General features: G+C 48.9%; 1 protein-coding gene across 1 annotated transcript in view; it reads left to right on the forward strand.

The window, feature by feature from the left end:
- The first annotated feature begins 2,047 nt into the window (after window positions 1–2,047).
- The window catches only part of MMP17 (matrix metallopeptidase 17), a 124,689-nt gene continuing 100,046 nt past the window's right edge, over window positions 2,048–26,690 (forward strand). Inside the window, exon 1 of the mRNA XM_044990418.1 lies at window positions 2,048–2,171. Within this exon, the coding sequence (XP_044846353.1) occupies window positions 2,085–2,171 (87 nt within the window). The 5' untranslated portion in view covers window positions 2,048–2,084. The remainder of the gene's footprint in view (window positions 2,172–26,690) is intronic.

Here is a 26,690-nt window from a genome sequence, read left to right on the forward strand (position 1 = left end):
CCTTGGATAAGAAATGAAAATGGATGGGAAAGTACAGGGAGGCCGCTCCAGCAGGCAGGAAACTTTCCATTTACATCAGCGGGCTTTGGCTTGGGCCGTATATTTTGGGTGCCCGATGGTTTTGTAACTGTTCCTCTCACTAAAGAAGGGCAGACCTGAACAGGGCGGGACGTGTGCAGCCATTAGCAGCACTGCAGCCGTTCAGAGCATTGTCTGGGGGTTGTCAGTGCTCAGGGCCCTGATACTGAAGAGTGGAAAAGAAAGCAGATCCTAGGCCAAGAGTGATGCTGAAAAGACCCTTTAAGAGTTTAGCCTGGAGCAAGTATCTCCTGCCCTGCAAGAATTTAAATTATTAAAATTAATTTGTACATGTGCATCAGAAACATGGACGGTTTGTTCTGGCTAGAGAGAAAAAACAGAAGCTGTTAAATCTAAGTGAGAGGCCACCCCGTGTTCTGATTTAAGTTACTCTCCCTCTGGGAGAGTCACATCCTGTTTCTTCTTTCCTCACCTCTGCACCCCACACAGACATACCCTCTGTAAACAGCTGGCTTTGGAAATGAACCACTGGGATGTTTGAAAGGTATTGCACAGATCTTCTTTTTCTAGCAGGCTCTTTCCTTTGTATATTCATCTTTTCAGCTGTAGATCCCAAAGGAAAGTCAGCAACATTCTCCTCCTTTTTACAAATGGGAAACTAAGGCACAGAGCAGGGAACTGACATGCCCAAGGTCACCCACCAGGCCAGTAGCAGAGCCAGGGCTGGAATGCGGGTGGCCTGACTGCCAGCTCGGTACCCTCACCGCTGGACTATTCCACCTCCCAAGAAATTATATGATTGCTTTTATCTGATAGGTAACAAGGCAACTCATTATTTACTAATAAGCACAGACTCCATGATCAGTGCTGTAGGTGGCATAAAAATAAGACCCTGCCTACCCAGCACGGAACATTTTGCTATCTTGGTGTCTCTCTCTGATCAGATACAGGGATAGATACCGGTTTTATATGGTGCTTCTCTAATCCACCCCCCTTCCTCCATGGAATCTTTGCTCTGCACAATACCCAGTGGGACAAACGCCCCAAACAAACATGACTTTTCATTATTACTAGGACAGCACATAGCTGCACCAACCCAGATTGGGGCCCCACTGCGCTAGGCGCTGCACAAACTCCCAGGAAGACACACTCCTGCCCCAAAGATCTCTCAGACTGCAGAGACAAGACAGAGCAAGGAAGAAACGGGTGCAGGGACGTATGAAGAGCCTGGGCCCAGTCCCCTGAGGCCAAGGGCAAGAGAGTTGCAGTGGGCCTGGGATCCCAGGACTTGCCCAAGGTCACACAGGACCTGAACTCAGCTCTCCTCAGCCCTGAACCCCCAGCCAAGTGCAGCCTGGTCGCGCCCCGTCCCCACGAAGTGCGGAGAAGTGGCTAGGGGGAGCCTGGGGGGGGGGTTCTCTTCGGACTGAGCTCTCGGAGTCGGGGGAGGCGGAGAAGCCGGCCCTGCTCCCGGCCTCGGGGGCTCGCTATTGCCGCGGCTGCAACGAGGACCGTGCAGGGTCGCAGGAGCCCCGCAGACCCCCCCCCCTCCCCGCGGGGGGTCCCCCCTCCGCCGAGCTGCGAGCCCCGCCCCTTCCCCGGGCGCCGCTCCGCCCCTCCTCCCTGCGCGGCGGCGGCGGGGCTCGGGCTCGGGCTGCGGCCAGAGGCGGCGGAGCAGGCGGGGGCGGCCGCTGCGCTGCGCTGCGCTGCGCTGCCCCGGGGAGGGAGGCGCGGAGCCGGCGCTGAACCCGAAGCAACTTCCCACCGCCCCGGAGCCCGGCGGCGGCTGCTGCTGCGCGGCGGGGGACGCGCCCGGGCTGGAGAGCGGCGGGAGCCGGGGAAGTTGGAGCCCGCGGAGGAGGAGGAGGAGGAGGAGGAGGAGGCGGCTGCGCGCTCGGATGCCGCCCGCCGCCTCTGAGCCCCCGCAGCTCGCCGGAGCCCGGCCGCGGCAGCGGGAGGCGGCGCGGGACTAGGCGGGAGGGCGGGCGGGCGGGATGCTGCTGGGCACCGCGGGCGCCGGGCAGAGCGGGGGGCTTTCCCGGGAGATGTTTCTGACCGTCGCCCTCTGGCTGGCTTGGCAGGAAACCTTCGCCGCGCCGACCCCGACGGCCGCCGACCTGAACCTGGGAGTTGTAAGTTGCCGCCGCGCGGGGTCCCCGTGGTTTCGGGGTGCAGCGTGGGGCGTCCGTCCCTCCCGAAGCCCGGCTGGAGGGGGGGAGAGCGGGGATCGGGGCTGGGCTGGGCCAGGGAGGGTGAAACCGCCTCTTGGGGAACAGGCTGCTTATTCTCTGGCGCAACCATTGTACCAGGGAGCTGAGACTCGCGTCTGTTTCCCGGGAGGCTGGAGCCGGGGAGGGACCGTGGTTGGCTTGGGGCTGGAGGAGCAGCGCGAAGGGCTCACCATGGCTGTTGGAGCTTGGGGATCAGGGTGCAGCTTGCCAGACAAGCTCCTTTGCTGCCTCTCTCCTCAGAAACTGCAAAGGAAGCTGGATCCCCCCCCCCCCAGCCTTAAATCTGGAAACTGAAATAATCACCTGTTTCCAGTTTCTGCGCCCCGCAGATGTATTAGTCCATTAATATTAGTAGCCCGCACGGAATTTTGAGAGCAAAGTATTACTAAGATTGACATTGGACTCTCTGGTTCTTTTAGGAGAGGCTGTTCTGGCTTGGGATTAAAATATGTAAATAAACGCCAACCACCAAACGATAATCCTGAAAATATGTATTCTGAGTAGGAAACCCCCCAATAGGCTGAATCTCTGTAGAGCCCGCTTATGCTTCTCAATGGATCCTACTACAAATCAGATCCAAACAGAGGATTTGGTTGAAATGATCTATTACAATCCATGCTGGATTTTGCAGCCAGTCTTCCTGTGCTATGCTCTGTCCCAGGGACTTGCTCTGTTTCCGCGGTACAGCTAGGAACCGAAAGCTCTTTAGTGGCAGGCTGGGAACTGCTCCTGCTTGATCACTGTGCTGGCACTTCCATGGCAACTTAACATTACAGCCTCTAAAGAGAGAGCCAGACTTTTCTCTTGAAGAAAGAAAAGTTTATTGTGCAAGAGGCTAGCCTGGGCTCTGTAAAAGAAGGCACATATCAAAGAACGAAAAAAGCCACGCGATTGGATTCGGTCCAGGTTGCTGTTAGGAAAGTTCGGACTTAGATCAGGATTCAGTGATAGATCCTGGAATTGGTTTGTACTCTCCAGCTTTAGGCAATTCAGTGACTGCTGTGTCGAGATGCTACCTCGCTCCTGGGCACTGCTGCCAGGAGGGGGCGAGGGGAACCTTTCAGCATAGCAATTCTTTCACATGGATGGTTTAAACAAAACCGTATACCAGGAACTTCGTGATCATTGTTATTTGTTGTAAAGCCAGGAGTTGTGATGGAATCACAATCCAGGCATTACTGGTGGCTACTTCTGAGCACCTGTTTTATGATCCAGAAGGGATTTGTCCACATCGGTTCCTCGGACAAGAGCCACCCAGAAAGCAGGTGTGAAAGCAAAGTGCTGCTGCACAATCATTGTGCATTAGCGGTCACCTCTATCCAAGTGCTAAAGCTGAACTGAATATTTAATGTAAGTGTCAGATGGGTGGGTACACTGCATCCCAAGAGAGCTGAATCAAGCATGTTCTGTAAACTAGTCAGCCTGATTTTTTTTTCCCCTGCTACCGTATGTGTCACATGGAGCTCTTATGAGTTAAACATTGTGAGAGAGAGCTGCTATGCTTAACATGGCTTAATACTTATTATGGCTGCATTTAAACCTCTGAGGTTTACTTGTTTGCAGCTGATCTTGGATTGAAAACCAGCTACAATGTGCATTCAAGAACTCAGATGCCTTGTGTGTACATAGAAATTCACTCTCCTTGAATCAGTGTCTCTGACCCATTAGAATTCATTTAGTGATGCTGCAAGCCAGTGTCTGTGACATTCAGACTGCTTCATGGCAGTGAATTGTGGGATCCCCGCAGACACAGGGTGTGCAGAGATGTGATGTGAGGACAACCCCCTCAGATGGGACAAATTATTGGGTACTACGCTTTTTAAAAACAATCCTCAGTTAAGCAGGGGAACATCCGCTAGATGATCTAAAATGGGTCTCTTTCTGACTTCTCCCCTCCAATGTGTGTGCAGCTCCCGTGGCCAGTTGTGAATGTGCGGCGGATCAGTCTCCCTGGTTTTGCATCACTGATGGAATTAAGCAGAAGTCTGAGTATAAAGACGGCTTTTGTTTATTCCCAGTAATCAGCAGCGAGGAGAAGACAGTTCTTCAGGGGGTTGTCAGGAAAATCCCCCTGTTTGAAGTGGACACTTTAGGAAGATTTATTTGACATCCACTCTGTGCAGCAAATAAGAAATTAAGGGTCTAGGAGGCATTTCGACCAAATATTTGAAAACGAGGAAACATGAAACCATGGCGATAGAAAGCACCACTAACCTTTGACAAATCCCCCCTGCCTCTCCTCCCCCAGCAACTCTGCAGTAAATACAGCACTGTGTCAACAGAGGTGTTCCGTTCCCTCCTCTGCAAATTGTAGCTAAAAAGGCATTTCCAGGCGGACCAAATTGTGAAGCTGAGTGGGATGCTCCAATCTAGTGCTGCTATACAAAACAGGGGCCAGATTAAACTTCGGCAAAACCAAAGAGGGCTATAATTCAGAGGCAGAGCTTGCTAGAGTACTGTCCACAGCAGTCTGATATCGAATGATGTTTACTACTGGAATATTCTGCCCTGTGCATGAATCTAGCTTGGTTGCGACGTATTTTTATTATTATTATTCTCTGTTAGCTAACCTCACAAGGAGAGGGAGGAATGAATGAGGAATTGAAATTGTCCTTCAATATGAAGAGGTTGTTTCTGAAGTTAGACACTGATCATTTTGACCTGCTCCACCCTTTTAAATATAAAAAAAAGACCGTATCTGATGCAGTGTCTAAAGCACAGTTTATATATTAATTACTCACGGCTCTGTGGTCATTTGACTTGAGATCCTCTGGCATCACACATGCAAATACGTTACGTATGTCAGAAGTAAAGTGGGTACCAAGATTTTCTTTTACTTCAGGGGCTTTGAATCAGGCACTAAGAGCGAGATGTCTGCAGACCTTGATTCCCATGAAGGCCAGCTTGGTAAACCTGTATGCTAAGGGGGTTGACCTGGAGACTTATTGGAGATCCTGCTGTTTTAACAATTCGGCGCTTGCTGTTAAAAGCCAGCTCCTGGCAGCTGGGCCGTGTTATCATGTGCTGTGGATGCTGGAAAGTCGTCACAGAAGCTGTCTGCTGGGACAAGCTGTGTATCAAGTTTTAGGGCAAAACACGAGTGCCTTTGAACTGGATTGATGTCCAAACAGAGCACGGTTTGCAATATCCAACCTGGCAGTGGGGGCTGCTGCAGCGACCGTGATGTCCCTAGGGTGTGTATCAGGGACCTGCCACAGAGCGACACATTAAACAGGAGTTCCAGCAACGCTGTTAGGTTTGCAGACGCTCCCGAAATCTACAGTCGTGTCCCAAGGGGGCCATCTGTTATGTCGGATGCTCCGCTTTGCAGCTGTCTCATGTGCTGGCTGCTCTACCTTGTCAATGGAAAGAGTTCTCTCTCTTTGCTGTACATTCAATGTCATCCTGTGTTGTTTCCAGGGAATTTGTTCCAGGGGCAATGTAGACATTTGCATTCATTAACTGAGGCCTCCTCCTCCTCTCCTCCCCCTATCCCCACCAAATGTTCCTTTGTTCCCAGGGCAGGCAGGACTCCTGTTGCCTTTGTTCCTGCTTTCCTGCTGAATGACCCTTATGGGCATAGAGCTCTTCCAGCCAGCAGGGCTCTAATGGGCACACAGGTTTCTCTGTGGATGAGCTGAAGAATGGGTAGGGGGAAGGAGAGGGAGTTCCTACGGGGACGGAGTGAACTAGCATTCTGTGCAGTGCATTCCTCCAGCACTGTTTTCAAAGCAAAATCTGCATCAGAGTGCATGGGAAGAAAGGGGCTGGCTCTTTGTCTCTGAAAGGACCCGTCTGACTTCAGAGCTGCTCAGGCAGATCGCACAGCAGCAGCAATTCTGTGGCTGTCACCATCAGACATCATCCTTCCCTTCTTTTGCCAAGCATCTCTCTCCCCGCTGCCTCCCACTGCAGATACAGCCTTTGCCATGCTGCTGCATTTAAATGCAGGTTAAAGGTGGCAGGGTCTCCATGGCACATTCATTTTACGGCCCAAAGCTCGAGATGGTTAGTCATTAACCCCAAAATAAAACCCACCCCCTAGTACCGAAATAGGCTAGGCTATAGTTCATGTTACAAGAAATCAACATCCTCCTGATCTGCTGTTGCTGCTAATGGGAAAGTACATGCAAGTTAGGGCTGCATCCTGAACTGGCAAATCTTCCAGGACAAAACCTCTGGGAGAGCCAAAACAATAATGTGATCTGTCTAACAGCATATGGGGAAGAGCTTTGCTTGCCCTCCCCTACCATTGAAATTCCTGCTTCTCTTTGACAAGTCTTCAGGTCAAACTCTGACAGTGTGACTAGCGGTGATGATTTAGTAGAATAGAAGAGGAATTTCTGAGATCAGGATAAACCCTGTATGCAGAGAATCATTCTTTTGGGAAATCTGGAGATGATCTACTGATCAGGGCAAGACCTGTCCAAATAACATGATGGAGGGGGTGGCAGTGTATTTATTTATTTTATATTATTATTATTTTGAGAGAGAGTGTTCCTGCTTGTTGACTGCCAGTGACAGGGTTGAGTTCTTCATGTCAGCTGACATATTATTTCATTCCAGGTTCCAAGTATTTCTTCGAAGGATGTTAGGTTTCCATGTAAGAATATAGACACTGGCGACATTTTAAGGTACCTCTTGAAGCCAAGGTACAATGCAGACTACATTAGCTTGACAAAGGGTTGGCTGGGAGCTTTCCAGCAGGCCGTCTCCTGTGAAAGCATTTCATCTGGTATTAACGCTCTGGCTGGCTAGAACTGCTACTTCCTTTTTAAATGTGAGACCATCCGCCCTCAGATTCTGTAATGCAATTTAGTCCTGTGCTCAGTCGCTATTGTGGGCCCAGCAGTTTGAATTACTGGTGGTAGTTAAGCTAAATTACTCAATATAATGAGACTCTGCTTTTAGTGATGGTTCCAAGCCAGTGCGTGGAGCCGTGGTGTTGGCAGCTTTCCAGCAGTTCTGGTGAAGGGATCTTGATGGGTATTCATTAGACTCGCCCCCTTCCCTGGCTGTCTCTCTCTCTCCTCGAGCATTGAATGTGAAACACCAAGGGCCAAATCTGGAGGCCGTGTGAGAAGTGGTGTAAGTGCTGCCTTGACCAGCTGCACCTAAGGGAGTCAGGGTAGTGTAACTGACACACAGAAGGGGCTGGAGGAGATAGGCACAGTAGGAAAATCAGCCAACAGGAGGTGTAAGTTAAAATAGACCCCACCTGATTCTTCCCAGCACACAGTGCTATTAACTAATGCTTTGCTCTGCTCCCTTTGGATTGTAAATTCTACCACCATAGGTCCACTTGTGTATGTGTAACTGACACCACCTTACACGTTGCCTCTGAATCTGTCCTCAGGCTCCTTGGAGTCATGGGGTTAAAATCCCATCAGGGTCCAGGCAGTTTTTCCCCAGTGGAGATAAATGGAATTCCATTCCCGCGTGTGTGTGAAGAGGAGACTTTTGGATAAGCCCTCACCAGCCAATGTCTGGCTTGCGTGGTGTGGATAATTCCCTGTCTCTTTTAATAAGAGGTGGGCTTTGCACTGACTTCCATGGCTAACATTTCCTTTTCTTTCTCTGCCCTGCATTACTTGGTGGCTTCATGTCTATGGGTTTGTCCATACACGTGTGTTCACTTTTCCTAACGTGCTTTGGGAAACTGCTGTATCCGTGTCAGTTGTTGTTTTAATTAGAAAGCTATCTGGCTCCTTTGTCATTCTCCCTCATTAAATTGTAATTTAATGTGGAAAGTGAGTGTGTAAAATACAGCACCTTCTGACTCAGCAGATCTCCATCCCCTATCATCAGAGGCAGATCTTGCAGAGCCAGCGCAGCTCAGAGAGAATCCTGTAATACCTTGCACATCATCTACAGTACTGATAACTCCACTCCAGTTAATTACACCTCCGCCAACTCATTAAAGGGTATGAATTTGACACAAGTGTGATTGAGGGTGAAAATGGGATTGCATGGCTGTAACTGAAGTCCCGATTTGGCCTGCAGGTGCTTTATTACTGGTGCGGCTACGTGAGAGGTTGTGCGTCGTCAACAAGATGCCTTCTTTATTTCTAGTCTCTTTACAACAGGGACTGGGGTTGTACAGCTTTTGTGGAGAGAGTAATTTGGCCTGCAAAGCCTTTATTTTTTGGTGATGCTGCAGGAAATGAAAAGTACCCAGATTGACTCTCAGATTCCTGATTGACTTCAGTATTACAGTAGAGCTGCACTTAAAAGTGAAAGATTTGGAAGATCAGAAAACAATCCAAGGTCTGGCAGTAACTGTTTTCCTACAAATGCTTTCTTTAATCAAAATCACTTTAAATGGGTAGATTTGGGAGTTTCAGAAGCTCTTCCTGTGCATCTGTCTGTGTGTTCTTTGTCCCAGTTTTTTATGAGGATTGTCTCTGATTTCTGGGTCAGAGAATTAAGAGATTTGATTTTATATATATGATTATATATATAAAGAAAAACACACAAAGTTAACCCCAGGGAGAAACAAATGGTTTAGCACAGAAGTGTTGGGATCAGGAGAAGAAACCACTGAAGTCAAGCAGGATTGGAGAGTTTTAAATGAATGTAGTGTGAAATTGTATTTGATGACATTTCTGGTCAGGGAAGAGACCTGGGATGGAAAACAAGAAGTAAATACTGAAGTTCACCAAGGAACGCAGTCTTCAGGTGAGACTCTGACAATTTAACTAGCGGTGATGATTTAGTATAATAGAAGAGGAATTTCTGAGATTAGGATAAACCCTGTATGCAGAGAATCATTCTTTTGAGAAATCTGGAGATGATCTACTGATCAGGACAAGACCTGTCCAAATAGCATGATTGAGGGGGTGGCAGTATATGTATTTATTTTATATTGTTATTATTAAATTTATTTTATTTTGAGAGAGAGTGTTCCTGCTTGTTGACTGCCAGTGACAGGGTTGAGTTCTTCATATCAGCTGACATATTATTTCATCCTGACAATATTGATCTTTTGCGTACATGAAAGCAATCTTGTCAATGTCATGAGCCTTTTGCTCGAAGGTGATGGACACCTTTGAGTTGTATCAGCTTGTCATGTAACGAGCCCAGAATGACATCTCCTTTCTGTGTAACTCACGGCCATTGAAGAACATCTGACAACCCAGGCTTTCCATGACGCCGCATGCTCAATTTATTTTGCGCTCAGGCGTGTTTTACAAGACCACCTACAGCTGGGACCTAAACAGACCGGTTGCCACAGGAGATGAATTGCTAGTTTGATTAAATGTGGCTGGCTGGCGCTAGCAGATTTCCCCACATGAGGCAATTCTGCAGCTTCTGTTGAAGAAGCAAAAGGGCATTTGCAGGGGCTTGGGCTTTATAGTGAGCAAACGCCACTTGGTATCAAAGGTCGCTGGTGCATAGGGCCCAGGGTGGATCATTCTAACTTCTCTAACATGAAAGCAGCACAGGCCATTTGGTGCAGGAAAGGATTCGGCCTGCTTGCATGGGGTTTAAACACCCTTTCTTGGTCTTTATTGTAAAACAGAAAGGTAAGTGGACAGAATGTCCAGCTTCTTCAAGACCCAAATACCCAGGGCTTCCCAAAGTGCAATGCAAAGACAGGAGACCTAGCTAGCTTCAGCTGAAGGCGTGAGAAAGCACTTGCAACTCCACCTGGAGTTTGGTGAGCTGCAGGTTCTTGGCCCCTCTGAGGATTTTCCCTCTGGTGTATTGGAGGGAGGATTTAATTTCCCAACAGCTGTCAGAGACAGCCTTGCCTGCAGATCAGACCAGACAACTGTGGTTTGATCTCTAGACAGAGAAAGAGGGGTACCCGCCTTGTGTGGCCAGTCGCTTTCAGGGGTCTGAATATCCCATCACTGGAGGATTCATTGTTTCTTACAGGGGATATTTCACCTCGAAGTCCCAGAGATGGCAGGTTGCCGGCAGATCAAAAATGAAGTTCAGAGGTTACTGCCACCTCTGGTTTGCTTAATGGACTACATTTCCCGGAGATTCCCAGTGCAGATCTGAGATAATGCTTGGCCCAGAGCGACCAAGAGAACTCTCTACCTGCAATGCACTAGGCTGGGGTCTGAATGGGGTAAAGGAAGGGTGGAATAAGATGGGGAGAGGAGAGACGCATGCACATCTTTTGTAAAGGAAGGTGCTGGGCACATTCGTCTGGAAAGTTATGCTCCTTAATAGGCAGCTCCAACTAGCTCCAAAATACAGGCACTGTAATGAATCAGACTCTACTGCTAGCTCTCAAGCGTTCATTGTATAGCTGCCAGTGGATCCCTCCTAAACATCTCGTTCTCCTAAACGTCTCGATCATTCAGGAGTTCGGTCCCTGCCATGGCAGCTGCTTAACAGCACCCATCGGGACCATGCAACCATTTAGGACAAGATGGACAGCACAGCTACCTCGAACTGGAGGCGGAATACAGAATGGAATTTCCTAAGCTGTCGTTTAGCCAGGACACTGACACTACGATTTCCACTCATGCATTAAAGTGGCACTGTCGTTGCAGAGTGTCGTGGCAGGTACTCCGTTCCTGAACGCGTACGGTTACTAAAGTGCTTTGGGATCTCTCAGGGTGAACGTTGCTATAGAAGTGTATGTTCTGATCACTATTATGACGACTAGAGACGGATCCCACTCAAGCCCCCAGACCCAAATATCTTTGAAACATGAGGGCTTGGGGGTGGGATTTGGAGTCTAACTTCCTAGCTTGGTCCTTTCTCTTGACTATTATTGAACATGAGTAAAACAAACTGTGTCCCTGCCTGTGTCATACGAGCAGACGAGCCCCTTTCCCACCAAATCAGCTCCTCTTGTTGAACACTTTCCAGAGCTCCAGGCGGCTGAATACATTCTGCTCTTTAGCCCATGAGTGGCTCAGAACTGGCCATTGTTCTGGGAGAACTCCCATTATTCCTGAAGATAACCGTGATATGCTCTCCCAAAGTTGTGTGTTTTGCTGGGACAGGGAATGGCCAGCTCCTGTAGAGCACTAGAATTGTTACAACATTGTTGTGTTTGCTTTGGGGGTGGTGAGGGAGTGGCACGATTTTAGTTTTCCTTCAGCACGATTGGTTACAGAATGACAGTGGGTGAGGCACCTCGAGAAGCGTGTTTGCTTCTTTGATAAAGTCTCTGCGTTACATTGGCTTTTATTTTTCGTTTGTTCTGTTTTGCTGCTGATTTGTAAATTCCCCACTCCAGACAGTCTGTACCATTCCACCCTTCATGTCGCTGATGCCCTTTTTTTTTGTTCACAAGCCAAACAGAGTAAATTGGGTTTGCAAAAGGGAAATCCCTGATAGAGGCGTCTGCGAGTCGACAGCGTGTTTTGTGTAAAAACACAGCTAGAGAGGCTGGTGGGGTTTGTATTTTAGACAGCGTTTTATTAACGCTGCGGCAATTTACATTTCAGACTCCCCCCAGGAGATTTCTGAGATAGACAACAGCCTGGTATTGCTATAATCAGCAATGAAATGCAACCCATCCTCCTCCTTCCCCTTGCTGTGGATACATGTCACACTTCAACCAAAGAATGAGTAACGTGGCTGGTAATTACTCTGTTTAGGCATTTCTGGTACGCCCATCACTATCGTATCAAGGTTCAATCAGTGTCCCGCATAGTCTAGATAATTTAAAAGTGTGGGTGGCGGGGGGAGGGGGGGGAAGTGCTGTGCCAGTTGAGAGTTCCACGCAACACCCAAGGGGGACGGGCTCTTGGATCAAGGTCTCCAAATACAGAAGTCTAAAGCATCACCTTTCTCCAAATGTGAAATCCTGAGTGCCAAGCATGCTGCTTCAGAGAATGAGAGGAGTCATTCTACATGGAATCCAAGTTTCCAGTATCTAGCTGCGTCTTCCAGCAAGCACTTAACCTTAGAGGGCCCCTCCCGATGAAAGCATTTGGTTCAGAGGACAGTTCAATCCATCGCTAGACAAGTAGGCAGATTTATACTCTTCTGCGAACCCCAGAACATCTGGCCGGTTCCAGCAGCCTATGCACCAATCAGTCATGTCCCTGGAGCTAGAAAGCTTTCATGGTGTATCATCTCCCTAACCCCAAGTGGGAGATCACGACAGTTTATTGTGTATATGAGGATTTAAACGATCAACGTATTGCATCTAGACAAAGTGAAACCCAAATGAGAGGCGGTTACTGTACATTCACTTCACAGGATTATATATCTTGGCTATTTAGACCTTGTTTTCTTCCCCTCCTAAAGTCACAGAAGTGTCTAGGTCTTTTAATGAGATAACAATTGTCTGTTTTGTTGTTTGTTGTGTTTTCATGGTTATTATAGGAGTAATAAAAATTACTCTAAACTAGCAAACTGCAGTTGTTTTTGCACAAGTTCATGTCTCTTAAAGCATCCAGGGCTGACTTTCAGAAGTATTAAGCACCTTCAGCTAAATCATCAGTCAATGGCAACGGCAGGTGCTCTGCACATCTGAAAGTCAGCCCATCCTACCTTGAACCATGTTAAGAAAAAATACAGTTTTGGGGAGCTGCTGCCAAGTTTCTGTTTAGGGCTAATTTCTAAGCACCTGAGAGTAGGCATGTGTAATAGAAACACTGACCTCACTGCGGGATCTGTGGTATCAGTTAACCTGCTGTTGTGAAGAATGATCTTAGGCAAGTGTTACATGTGGCAGGAGGAGAACGAGCAGGAAGAGAGTCAGTTCAAGCTGAGCAGCCCCGGGTCCCTTTCTCTAAAGCGGGCTGGAGAAACCAATACGACACACAAGGGAAACTGACTAAACACGTGACTAGCACTGAATCCCTCTTCACAGCGATGTGGCGGAAGAGGGTGTGTGACTCCTAGTCCTGTAGGAGGGCCTGGAATCATGGAAATGGAGGGCTGGAAGGTGACCTCTAGTGCCGCCCCCTGTGCTGTGGCAGGACGAAGAAAACGTAGGCCCTCTCTGACAGGTGTTTGTCCAACCTGTTCTTAGAAACCTCCAGGGATGGGGATTCCACAGCCTCCCTTGAAAGCTTGCTGCAGTGCTTAACTACTTTTACAGTTAGAAAGTTTCTCCTAATATTCAACGTAGATCTCGCTTCATGCCGATTAAGCCCATTACTTCTTGTCCTACCTTCAGTGGACATGGAGAACAATTGATCATCGTCCTCTTTATATCAGCCCTTAGCATATTTGAAGACTTATCAGGTTCCCCCTCCCCAAGTTGTCTCTTCTCAAGACTAAAGATGTCCACAGGACAAGTTTTCTCAACCTTTTATTTTTGTTGTTCCCTTCTGGACTCACTCCAGTTTGTCCACATCTTTCCTAAAGTGTGGTGCCCAGAGCTGGACACAGCACTCCAGCTGAGGCCTCACCTGTGCTGAATAAAGCAGGACATCTTACATCCAACACTCCTGTTAATACAGCCCAGAGTGACATTCGCCTTTTTCGCAACTGCATCACATTGTTGACTGAGGTTCAGTTTGTGATCCACCATAACCTGCAGCTCCATTTCATCAGTACCACCACCCCACCAGTTAGTCCCCATTTTGTGGCTGTGCATTTGATTGTTCCTTCCTAAGAGAAGCGCTGTGAACTTACCTTTATTACTGTACCATTTTGTGTGCATGTCCGTGTGATCTGGATAACTCTTCCCTTTTGGTAATCCAAGCTATGACCCCTGATGCAACGGAGCTGGGCTTCCTGGCACACAGGTGATATGGGCTCCCTGCCCCCAAACCCTTGTGCAGTAGGGGCAGAGATGTGGTGGGAGGGGAATAATCTCACAGTAAGTTTACAGACATGTTTGTTTAACCTTGTGGTAAAGTGATGTCCTTATTAGAGCACCGTTGTGGGAACCTGTGTGCTGATGTCTGGTTTGCATTAAGTATATAGCAAGATTAAACCAGCTGCGTTTACCTTTTGCACACACCAGTCTTGTGTAAATCCGTGCCAACCACTGCCGTCCACATGCTGTGTAAACACCATCTATTATGCTGAGCCATCTCTTTTAGGCTGCACTCCTCTGTTTGTCTATTATTTGTGGATGTTGTCTGATCAGGCCCATAGCTCTTCCCAGTTTAAATGTCTCCATGAGTCAATGCTACATTATTCCTCTCTCTGTGTGCTCGCTCAGTGGCTGAGGATGCAGTAAATAAAGGTTGCAGGACCACTTGACTTCCACAGCTCCCTCTGTCTGCCTCATCATAACTCTGCCAGGGGGCACAGGGGTTCTCCCTGGGGCCATCAATCCCCATGTCTGCAGATAAGCAGCTCCCTTTGCTTCTCTTTATCCCGCACTGATGCTTTCAAATGACAGCATCAAGAACCTGAACAAGTTTTTGCTTCGTAGCTTGACTGTATGCGGGAACAGGCTGTCTTTTGGCGGCAGCTGTTTGAACAGGCAATCCCGTTGTAGACTTCTGCCTCTAATGCAGTAGTACCCAGAGGCTCAATAAAGTGTCGGGGCTCCATTGTGCTAGGCACTGTAAAAGCATATCACAAAATGACTGTTCCTTCCCGAAGAGTTTACACCCCTTAGGCCATGTCTACACTAGGGAGGTTGACCAGCATAACTATTCTGTTATAATTTAGCTATTCTGGAATAGTGTCCACACAGGGAGATATTCCGGAATAGCTATGTCAGTCAGTTTCCCTGTGTAGACAAGGCCTTAGGTTTAGGTCCCCCTCCTAACCATCCTTTATGCAGCCACCTCTCAAACACATCTACCTTCCAATGTGACTATTGTACTCTTGACTGCAGAGTGCTCCCTTCACCCACAGGAGGACCCAGCATAACTCTGCTCCCGTGATCATGCTGTGGTCCGTGTTTTACTTTCATGCTCATGTTGTCTCAGTGCAGCTGTGGATGTCAGAATTCTCTTGGGAAATGTAATTGTGTCAAATAAGCAAAGGGTCCCTTTAGCAGAGGATCAGCTGAAATGCTCGGATGCATTTTTACTTCTGTATTGAGTGCACCTTTAAATTCCTGGCATGAAAAGTTTAGTGGTTAGGGACCAGGTTCAGTTCCCTGGTCTTGCACAGACTTCCTGTGTGACCTTAGTCAAGTTATATATCCTCTCTGTGCCTCAGTTCCCCATCTGTATAATGGGGATAATAGCACTGCCCTACCTCACGTGTAGAGAGAATAAATACATTGAAAGATTGTGAGGTGCTCAGATTTAATGGTAATGGGGCCATTATCTAGGGTAGGTAGAGTTCAACTGTCATGTTGTTCTGAGAGCTCAGTGCCAGGAGACTTATTCTGTGCTTTCTCCTGGAGATTTAGTTCTTGTATTGTTCTTCCATTAATGGAAGTCAGACTGGGAAAGTATCTCTTTGTGCCTGGTGAAACATAACACACACTCTATATTTTAGTGGGAGATAATCACCTTGTAATGCAATGAATTGCTTTAAAAATAAGCAATGCACTAGCCCTTGAAATAGAAATATACACTTAAGTATCAAGATAACTTTGACTCATTTAGCAGCCAGTGTGGAGCAGAGAAGTGCAACATGTACAAAAGGCTGCGGAGCAGGACACCTTAAATTAACATAGCAACACGCGGGCCCTGGCTAACAGCTGCGAATAGCATCACAGGCTAGCAGAGGCCTGCCATCTAAGCCGGAGATGTGCCAATTGCTGTGCCATTTGTCCAGGCTTTACTGCCAATGAAGTCCATTGCCCTGGCTCTGTTTTGTGACTTTCATCCCAGCTGTGCAGCCATAGTGTGCATTAGGGGGTCGACCATGTGGATTGGACTGGGTTGCCCCATCACTGTTGGTAGTGCTCAGTTATTCCCATTGCAGGCTCTTTATTCAGAATGAATGAAAGTGTGACGTGAAGGCTCCCGCAGCAGGTAGGGCTTGGCAGAGGGAAAGAACAGCTACTGCTGCAATAAAGGTTCTTCAAACCAATGGTCTCTTGCAGCTTTTCGCCTTGAAAAATGTAGTTTAACTCCTGTGCCATCCCCGTCTGTATACCATATAGAGGCAGCTTGGTTATTTCCAATGGGCTGTGTTCTATGTTCTGTGTCCCCCAACTGGTTAACTATAGACTAAACATTTTCAGAGCATAATCTGCCTTTTGCATACCTGTACTCAAATCCAAATAGGTAAGCCCCTGGTTCGCTCTCTGCCCTGTCCCAGCCATGTTCTGAATTAGCCCTTTGGGATTCTGCCAGGCCAAAGGGCTTTGGATCCATCTCAAGGAAATCTTTGCTGGTTTTGCCTCTGTGTCAAAGGAGGGAAAGCGACTTTCTCCACATTCTTCAAGTGACCTGTGGAACAAATCTCTATTGATGTTATGTTGGTGCCCTCTTGTGGAAACTACAAGGACATCAGGCTAATTCCTCATGTGCAGCTTCATTCATGATCTAAAATCACTGCCTCCATGCCAGGAAGTTTGGGATTGTTGTGCATAAAAGAACCTGTCACTCAAACTCAGATTGGTAAGTGAGATCCGCTCCTGGTAGAATGAGAAAGCAGTCTTTGTTTATCGAGTCTCAAACGCTTTCCCCCTCCTGTTATTGTGCAGCCGTGTGAGCTGGGCCTCCACTCCGTCCTGGTAGGAATCCAGATCGCCCATCACGCAACAGCTCCAGACCTGGCAGCACAAGGTGGGATGGGCCTTTGGGAAGAACTGTCCGCGATGGTAATGAGAGGCCTCCGAGGAGTACAGGAATGCTGTACTGTCTCTGTCAAGGCCAATTTTATCTTCAGCCTTGGAGACTTTTTGCCTCATTTGGTTTATGCAGGGTGAGAGAAATGGTCTGAGTGCAGATCTGCAGCCAGGGGGTCTCTGGGTTCAGATCCCACCTCTGACGTAGGCTCCCTCCGTGATCCCGGACAAGTCGCTAAATCTCTCTTAAGTGGGGGTAGTAATACTTGCCTCCTAGGGGTTTGTAAAGTGCTGTATAAGGGCTCAGTATTGTTAGTTATTCTGCAGTAATCCCAGAGCCAGCCAAACTCCCTCGCTCTATTCCTTAGCAAATTGCTTCAGTAGCAGCGCAGCCCCTTTGAATCTCCTCCGTAGCGGTGTATGCTGGTGCTAGATGCACACAGGTATTTTCCCATTGTTATTACTACAGTCAGGGCTATCTTTTCCACACAGACCCACCCAACCCTCTCTCCTTTGCAGTAAAGATTCTCTCTGCCTGACACAGTCAAAGTGTCAAGCTAACTGTCTGGCCTGCTCTTGAAAATGCCATTTAATACAACGCATCCCCCTCGGAGTCACCGAGTTAGAGCCCACGGTAATGGAGTGCGAGTTCACTCATTCCTGCATCCTCGGTCCATAATAAAGAGCATGCGCCTCCGTCCTTCCAGTTAGCCAGCAGCCGGCCTTTTTGTCACGCTCTGTGCAAGCTGCCAGGGGAGTATTTCAAGTGTAAAGAACTATAATTAATAGCTGGCACAGTAATCAGCCTTCTGGTGACTGGATATCTTCTGACCCTGCAAGTCAACTGGCTTTTAGCCTCAGTCACATCTGGCTGGCAGACAAAACTCTGTACCTCAGGGGAAGTGATTCCCTGATTGCCAACTGCCATCACAAACCTCCTCTGTCAACCTCCTTATTCCTCTTTTCATGCTCTCGGATATCTGGGAGAAACGCTGTGTAGCCCTCACCTTTTATCTGATCGCTTGTCTCCTTCCTCTCCCTCAGTAGCAGCGTGCTCTCGGCTCCAGAAGTGTGTCTAGCTTTGCTCTCTCCATCAACTCCTGTCCCCACAACCCTCCAGAATTAAAGGCTAATGTTTTCTTTCTAGATTTCCCTTCACAGCTCCCATTCAATGCATTAATCTCCTCCTCCTGGAGGAGAGGGGGTGGGAGCTACATCTTTTGGTCTATTACGGAGCTTTAAAAAGAACAGGAGTACTTGTGGCACCTTAGAGACTAACACATTTATTTCACCATGAGCTTTCGTGAGCTGCAGCTCACTTCTTCGGATGCATAGAATGGAACACACAGACAGGAGATATTTATACATACAGAGAACATGAAAAGGTGGAAGTATGCATACCAACAGGAAGGGTCTAATCAATTGAGATGAGCTATCATCAGCAGGAGAAAAAAAAAACTTTTGAAGTGATAATTAAGATGACCCATAGAAGGTGTGCGGAGAACTTAACATAGGGAAATAGATTCAATTAGTGTAATGACCCAACCATTCCCAGTCTCTGTTTAGGCCTGAGTTAATTGTGTCTAATTTGCATATTAATTCGAGTTCAGCAGTCTCTCTTTGGAGTCTGTTTTTGAAGTTTTTTTGTTGCAAAATTGCCACCTTCAAGTCTTTCACTGAGTGGTTAGAGAGGTTGAAGTGTTCTCCCACTGGTTTTTTAATGTTATGATTCCTGATGTCAGATTTGTGTCCATTTATTCTTTTGCGTAGAGACTGTCCGGTTTGGCCAGTGTACATGGCAGAGGGGCATTGCTGGCACATGATGGCATATATCACATTGGTAGATGTGCAGGTGAACGAGCCCCTAATGCCGTGGCTGATGTGGTTAGGTCCTATGATGGTGTCACTTGAATAGATATGTGGACAGAGCTGGCATCGGGCTTTGTTGCAAGGATAGGTTCCTGGGTTAGTGTTTATGTTGTATGGTGTGCGGTTGCTGGTGAGTATTTTCTTCAGGTTGGGAGGCTGTCTATAAGCGAGGATTGGCCTGTCTCCCAAGATCTGTGAGAGTGAGGGATCATCTTTAAGGATAGGTTGTAGATCTTTGATGATGTGCTGGAGAGGTTTTAGTTGGGGGCTGTAGGTGATGGCTAGTGGCGTTCTGTTATTTTCTTTGTTGGGCCTGTCCTGTAGTAGGTGGCTTCTGGGTACTCTTCTGGCTCTGTCAATCTGTTTTTTCACTTCAGCAGGTGGGTATTGTAGTTTTAAGAATGCTTGATAGAGATCTTGTAGGTGTTTATCTCTGTCTGAGGGACTGGAGCAAATACGGTTGTATCTTAGAGCTTGGCTGTAGACAATGGATCGTGTGGTGTGTCCTGGATGGAAGCTGGAGGCATGTAGGTAAGTATAGCAGTCAGTGGGTTTCCGGTATAGGGTGGTGTTTATGTGACCATCGCTTATTAGCACAGTAGTGTCTAGGAAATGGATCGCTTGTGTGGATTGGTCTAGGCTGAGGTTGATGGTGGGATGGAAATTGTTAAAATCACGGTGGAATTCCTCGAGGGCTTCTTTTCCATGAGTCCAGATGATGAAGATGTCATCAATGTAGCGCAAGCAGAGTAGGGGTGTTAGGGAACGAGAGCTAAGGAAGCGTTGTTCTAAGCATAGGGGTTCTCCAGCTTGTCTTCATTCTGCCTGGTCTCTTCTGGAGAGGTGGGTTCTCACAGTAATGTAAACTGAGGGCAGAGGACACTGTACCATTGGTAGAGGGTGCAGCAAGCACTGCCGTCTCCGAGAAAGCAGAAGGGTAATAATTCACAGGAGATCTGGTGTCAAATCCTGGCTCTGTGTGATGTTTGCTGAGTCACTTCATCTGCCTGTGCCTCTGTAAAATTAGGGATAATACAATTTCCTTTGTCCATTTAGACAGCAAGCTCTTCAGGGCAGGGATTGCCTCTTATTATAGGTTTGTGCAGTGCCTAGTCTGTCGTCATATGCCCCCCACTGTGGTATTTGAGCACCTTATAATACCCCTGGGAGGTAGGACAGTTCACAGATAGGGAACCGAAGCACAGAAATGCTAAGTGACTGGCCCAAAGTCAGTCAAGAAGCCTATGCCAGAGTAGAGAACGGAACCCTCTTTTCTTCAGTCCTACACTGTTTCCCTAATCACTGGGCCACCCATCCTCATGCTCAAAGAGGTCCTGACGTGGGCTGAGGCCTGCCACAATGAAAATACAGTGAAACCCCGCTATACGGCGACCTTTGGGGTCCAAAAAAATCCCATCGCGCTAAATGCGGGGTCGCGGTATAGCAGGGTTTCAGATCAGTCAGGTGGTCCCCAAAACAGTGCATTGAGGTGCCCACCTAGTGCCCCTGGTGCCTAGTGCCCAGCAGGGGGGCGAAGCTGTGGCCCCCCGCCTGCCCGGGACAGAGAACTCCGGGGCTGCGGGCGCCTGTGCTCTCTGTCCCCGGCAGGTGCGGGGCCGCGGCTTCCCTCCGGCTACAAGAGAAGCCGCGGCTCCCCGCCTGCCGGGAACAGAGAACTCCGGGGCTGCAGGCTCCGGTGCTCTCTGTCCCCGGCAGGTGCGGGGCTGCAGCTTCCCTCCCGCTTCAAGAGGAACCGCGGCTCCCCGCCTGCCGGGAACAGAGAACTCCGGGGCTGCGGGCGCCTGTGCTCTCTGTCCCCGGCAGGTGCGGGGCCGCGGCTTCCCTCCGGCTACAAGAGAAGCCGTGGCTCCCCGCCTGCCGGGAACAGAGAACTCCGGGGCTGCGGGCTCCGGTGCTCTCTGTCCCCGGCAGGTGCGGGGCTGCAGCTTCCCTCCCGCTTCAAGAGGAGCCACGGCTCCCCGCCTGCCCGGGACAGAGAACTCCGGGGCTGCGGGCGCCTGTGCTCTCTGTCCCCGGCAGGTGCGGGGCTGCAGCTTCCCTCCCGCTTCAAGAGGAGCCGTGGCTCCCCGCCTGCCCGGGACAGAGAACTCCGGGGCTGCGGGCGCCTGTGCTCTCTGTCCCCGGCAGGTGCGGGGCCGCGGCTTCCCTCCAGCTACAAGAGAAACCGCGGCTCCCCGCCTGCCCGGGACAGAGAACTCCGGGGCTGCGGGCTCCGGTGCTCTCTGTCCCCGGCAGGTGCGGGGCTGCGGCTTCCCTCCCGCTTCAAGAGGAGCCACGGCTCCCCGCCTGCCCGGGACAGAGAACTCCGGGGCTGCGGGCGCCTGTGCTCTCTGTCCCCGGCAGGTGCGGGGCTGCGGCTTCCCTCCCGCTTCAAGAGGAGCCAGCAGCCTCGGAATTCTCTGTCGCCAGCAGGTGCAGGGCTGCAGCTTTTCTCCCCTGCCATGGTGTTGAGGACCATTGGTACAGTATCATACTGTACCTGAAAAGGGAGCCAACCTGCGATCGCGTTATATGCGATTTCGCATTATGACGGGGTGCGTTATGGCGGGGTTTGACTGTAACTTGTCTGTGACAGAGTGCAGGGCGTGAACAGGTGAACAGGCACTCTGATCACCCGGACACCCGTTTGTTCCCTCAGCAAACACGCATTCATTCCCCCAGAGATAGCTAATTACCTTTTATTACTCCAATTAGCTAAATCAGGCCAGTGGGCTAATGAGCCAGGTAGCCCATCAGGGCAAGAGTGATAAAGAGGCACAGGAAGGAAGTGCTGGGAAGAGGAGAAGAGAGAGCAAACGCAAGCAAGCAAATAAGCAGTATTAGCTGAGCCCAGTCTCACAGAGGCCTCAGGGAAGGAAGACCTTTGCTCCTCTCAGGTCCCGAGGAGAGGGCTAAAAGCTATGGTAAATAGTACTGTCGCATGGGACTGTGAAGGTATTGGTGGAGGGAACTCAAATAAATGGCCCAGTGGATACACAGCCAGTGAAGTTTGAGCTGGTTTCTGTGGGGCTAGAAGGCAGGAGTGGACTGTGCCCTGCTACACTGTCATAAGACCTTGTACTAGGATTTGTAGTGAAATTGCTGTTTTAGCAGGGAGCTTGTCTGGGTGCATGGCACTCTGCCGGGAGAGCAACAGGAAGCGGCTGCTGCTAGGATGGAAGAAGGAAAGCTACATAGCACTCTCTCCACCTCCAATGGTAGACGTAAAACCTAATAGGAAGCTAATTTGCAGCCAACTCCCAGCAAATCACCTGGGGAAGTTACAAGGCACTCGAAGCTGTTCAGAGGGCAACCAGGGGAAGGAATCCTATACTGTGGCCTGCTGCAAGTGCAATGCATAACCTCCAGGCCAGGGGAAAGAAGCCCTTCCTCATGTGGGTGACAGAGCAGTCCCTGGGGAGGTACATGATCCAAAGTGCAGGGAGAGCAGCGCGGAGGGGATCTGCTACCTTTGCAAAAATCGGACAGCAGCCATTTATTATAAAGCAGAGTGACTATCCGCCGGAGTGACTGGAAGACTGAAATCATCATCGTAACTCATAAACAGACAGGAAGAGGGAGAAAAATTGTCCAGCAGCAGCAGCATCTGGTCCTCCGCAAAGCAGACAGGTGAAATTAAAGGGGGAGGATGGGAGCCTTTTATTGGGCGAATGTTGCAGTTACAGTGCCAGAGCATTTTAGGTGCCAGCAGGTCACCTGTCCGTGTCGTCATGAAGTAGGGACCCAGGGGTCTGTTGGGCAAATGCACTTCAAGAGCAAAATTGCTTTTCTGTGACGTGCTGGAAGGAGGCGCTCAAGCCATCCAGGGATGATGATAAAAAATGACCCCTTTTTTGGACTGGAGCAAAACAAAGATGCAAGATGTATTGCTTGCTGCCATCACTAAAATGCCTCTTTCATTTCCTTTGGACCAAAATACTAGGGCGGGAATTTCCATCTCACTATTGGCCCCATATTTCACTAGCTGTTTTTCAATGTACGTTCCTTAACAGGACTGCTGCGGGGCTGCCACCTGCTTCTTGGGTTTGGGGGTTGTTTCCCTTTTAAACTGGGTTCAGAGCAGGGAAGTGGTGAACCGCATTCCAATCTCAGCTTCCTGAAGCGTTGGCCAGAGGAAGAATGTAACAATTGCCAGGGAGATTCTTTCAGCCTCATCCAGATGGGGCCTCAGCAAGACAGTTCTTCTTATAGTTCTGTGACCTGATTCTGTGCTGCATCTCTCAGCCTCAAGGCATTTGCTGTAAAGGTGGCTATTATTTGTATCATAGGAACTACTAGAGCTCCCAGTGAGATGTCTCCCGTGCTAGGTGCTGTACAAACACATCATGAAAAACGGCCCCAAAGAGCTAACACTTCAGACAGCCAAGGCAAGGAGAGGACAGAAGGAGAAACAGACAGGAGATCTTTCAGCCTCCTGGATTCTGCCTGGTGTGGAGTGAAGAGCAGCAGGGCTGCCCGGGGGGGCAATTTGCCCCAGGCCCTGGGCCCCACAGGGGCCCCCACGAGAATATAGTATTGTATAATATTGCAACTTTTTTTTTATGGAAGGGGCCCCTGAAATTGCTTTGCCCCAGGCCCCCTGAATCCTCTGGGCAGCCCTGAAGAGCAGGCCAGGTACCACTCTTAACTCAACCTCTACACTGCAGCCCACTGCTCGGAAGAGCCAAGGCGGCTCAAAGAAAGTGAGCTGGATTCTGTGCAGTATTGGGCATCATCAACAGGACTGTATACTCAAGTGCAACAAGATCCACCTCTGCAAGACCATTGGAGGACTGGATCTCATTGTAGGACAAACGTGGTTGCAGAGGTCTAATTCAGGGAGGGCCTAACTTGGCCTGCAGAACCTTTACTAAAGTTGCCTGAGCTGCGGATACATGATGCAGGAAGTGTAGCGCGTCATCCACAGCTTTGTTCCTTCTGTTCCTCCTGTGCAGGATTGTTCCACTTGTGCAGAGCCATTAAAATTGGACCAGCGTAGGCGACAGCAGAATCCGACCGGCAGAATCTTTATTCCAGGGGATAATAATGCATGAGAAGGCGAGAACCCAGCTTGACTCTCAAGAGGCCAGGACAAGTGTGCCCAGCTAACAGTCAGGAAAAAATATACAGCTTTGCTTGTCAACTGAGCACCGTCAATTCAGAATCTCCTGGAGAGAGACAGTAAATGTGGGATGCTAACAAGCAGTGTCAGAGTTGGCCTGCATGATGCGCTTGCTCCAAAGCCCACTGGAGTCATTAGGAAGAGTCTTGTTGACTTCAGTGCGCTTAGGTAGAAGTGTACTCATCAGGCCTGAACCAAAGCTACAGTAGAATTGCAGGCTAGATGCCCCTTTGCTGAGCTCAGAGGTGCAAGAATAACGAGGAGAAGGGAATTTCTTCTCTCAGTGAGCCCACAATGTCCAAAAGGCAAAACCAAGCACCGTCCGCTTGAATCTTCTTGGGCCAGAGAACTGCTAGAGTTACGGCACAGCCCGGGGCCGTGGCAGGAGCAAGAACTAATCTTTGAAAGAACAGAGACTGAAGCAGCTGCGGTCCAAAGCTTTAAGAGCTCTCCTGACATAAATAGATACAGCAACTAAACAACATGCCAGATACTCTGCCCTCGTCTGATGGGACACTAGATACACTAACATAATGGTTTAATACTCTGAAAGAGCTTCAAAGCCCCGTAAAGCTAATGCATGCAGGGGGGAGAGGAAGCAGTTGGCTGTTACACTACAAAACAAGATTATAGAAGATGTACAGGGCACTAAACAATAGAGTGGGAAAGTGCTCGAGAATCGAATTACAGTTCATAATATTTTCAATCTGGAAGCACCCGAGGGAAGGGGAGGTCATTGTCTGATGTACAATGGAGCTTGGATGCACAGGAAGGCGGTTGTTGTTGAGTGGCTACAGCAGGAGACTTGGAGTCATGACCCCAGGCGCTATTCTTGGCTCTGCCACTCACTTACTCTGTGACGTTGGGCACATCACTTAACCTCTCCGTTCGTCAGTTTACTCATACACTAGTAGTGCAGAAGTAATAATATTTATCTCCACTAGGGTTCTTTGAGGGCTGGGGTTAGGGCAGGCAAAGTGTGAAATGACACACATTTCACACACACACAATTGCAGGTGCAAAAGCAAGAGGACAGTGTAGGAGGAAAGCTATTTTCTTGTCTGTATTGTACTCAAGTTCTCCACTAAGCCCCAGTGCCTGCTGGATGCAGGTGGGTGAAATGAAAATAAGATTTCATGATAACCTGGTTACTTGTTCTAGGAAAATGGGTGAGAAATGAGTGTGGATCTGGCAGACCTCTGTGAGCATGGATATCTTAGGAAGAAGCTCTGTTTGTACCAAAGAACTCTTTCCCCACGCAAGAAAGATGAATCAAGGCCAAATTATATTATCAGCTTATGTTTTACCCCCACCAGTCATGTTCTCAGCCACATGTGTGAAATTATCTTTACTTGTGCACAAATGCTGTGGCCTTTACGGCATTCATGAAATTAGAAAGCTTTTATTTTTCAAAGCCAGATTTTTTTTGTCAAATCATAGCAGCTAATCCATAAACACATGGAGCTTGTGAATATTTTAGAAACTTCCTTGAGAGTCTGTAGGTTATGCCTCACATCCATCCTCCCCTAGAGTCATTACAGTACAGAAACCACTTTTCATGCTGGCAGAAATGGAATCTGGCATTTGCTGAGATGAAGCAGCATTTCTGCCTGCAAAAAAATTAAAGGGGGGGGGGGGCAGGTTTTGAAAAAATCCTGATAACTCAATGTGCTGGAGAGTACAAAGGTGAAAAGCTGCAGGTTAACATGCTGCATCCTCGACTTTAAGTGGGTCTCAGTGAATTCCTGGGAGCCAGGAGACTTCCCTTCTGTTCTTGGTTCTGCCACTGACAGTCTGCGTGTCCTTTGGCAAATCAGTCAGCATTGCTGCCTCCATTTTCCCATCTGTAAAATGGGATAACATTACTTCGTTTCTGCTGTAAAGTCCTTGGAGGTGGACTGACATATTATTGTTATTTATATTACAAGCTTCTAAAAAGCCCCAGTCAGGATTGGGTGCCCATTATGCTAGCCGCTTTTTGGAACATGGGAAGACGTGTTCCTTGCCCAGGAGCCAGGTCAGCAGAAATGTCAATCTGTTTTTCTGAGTGTGGTGCCCGCTGAGAAGTCTTTGCACAACTCACGCTCTACAGGAGCCTCTGTCATGGATCTCCTGATCTCCTTGCATATTAAAGGTGTTCTTGGGTGGTTTGTTCATGGCTTCTATGGAATCCTCTGGCTGCCTTAAGTTGGTTGGTTTGTTCTCCTTCAGTCCCTCGTTGCAGACACACACTCGGCTTTCTAGCTGAGGAGGTCTGGAGGGGGGCTTATTTCGGAGGCAGAGTTCCACAGTTGGAGAGAGAACTGGTTGGGTGACTCCCTTCTGCAGCAATCCCCACCTGGGGCTTGGAGCTGGGCCCGGCAGTCAGAAACCGCTCTGGCACGGAGTAGCAGAGAGCGCCGTGTCTTGCCACCAGACCACCCTGCTCTTTGGCTATGTCTGCGCTACAGACTTCTGCTGTCATCGCTATGTTGGCCAGGGGAGAGGGAGAGGGAGTGATGCCTGATCGACATAGCTGTGTCAGCAGAAGCCCTTAATGTAGACTGCAAAACCGCACTTTTACCAGCATCGCTTGTTTTGCCCATGGAGGGTGGTTTTACTCATAGACTTTAAGGTCAGAAGGGACCATCATGATCATCTAGTTTGACCTCCAGCACATTGCAGGCCACAGAACCTCACCCACACACTCTTGTAATAGACCCCTAACCTCTAGCTGAGTCACGGAAGTCCTCAAATCACAATTTAAAGACGTCAAGTTACAGAGAATGCACCATTTACTCTAGTTTAAACCTTCAAGTGACCGGTGCTGCCCCAGGACAAAGTGCAACTTAGCCATTATAGCTGTGTC

Source organism: Mauremys mutica, chromosome 16 (genome assembly GCF_020497125.1).
Source record: "Mauremys mutica isolate MM-2020 ecotype Southern chromosome 16, ASM2049712v1, whole genome shotgun sequence".
In the NCBI taxonomy this organism is placed as follows: Eukaryota; Metazoa; Chordata; order Testudines; family Geoemydidae; genus Mauremys; species Mauremys mutica.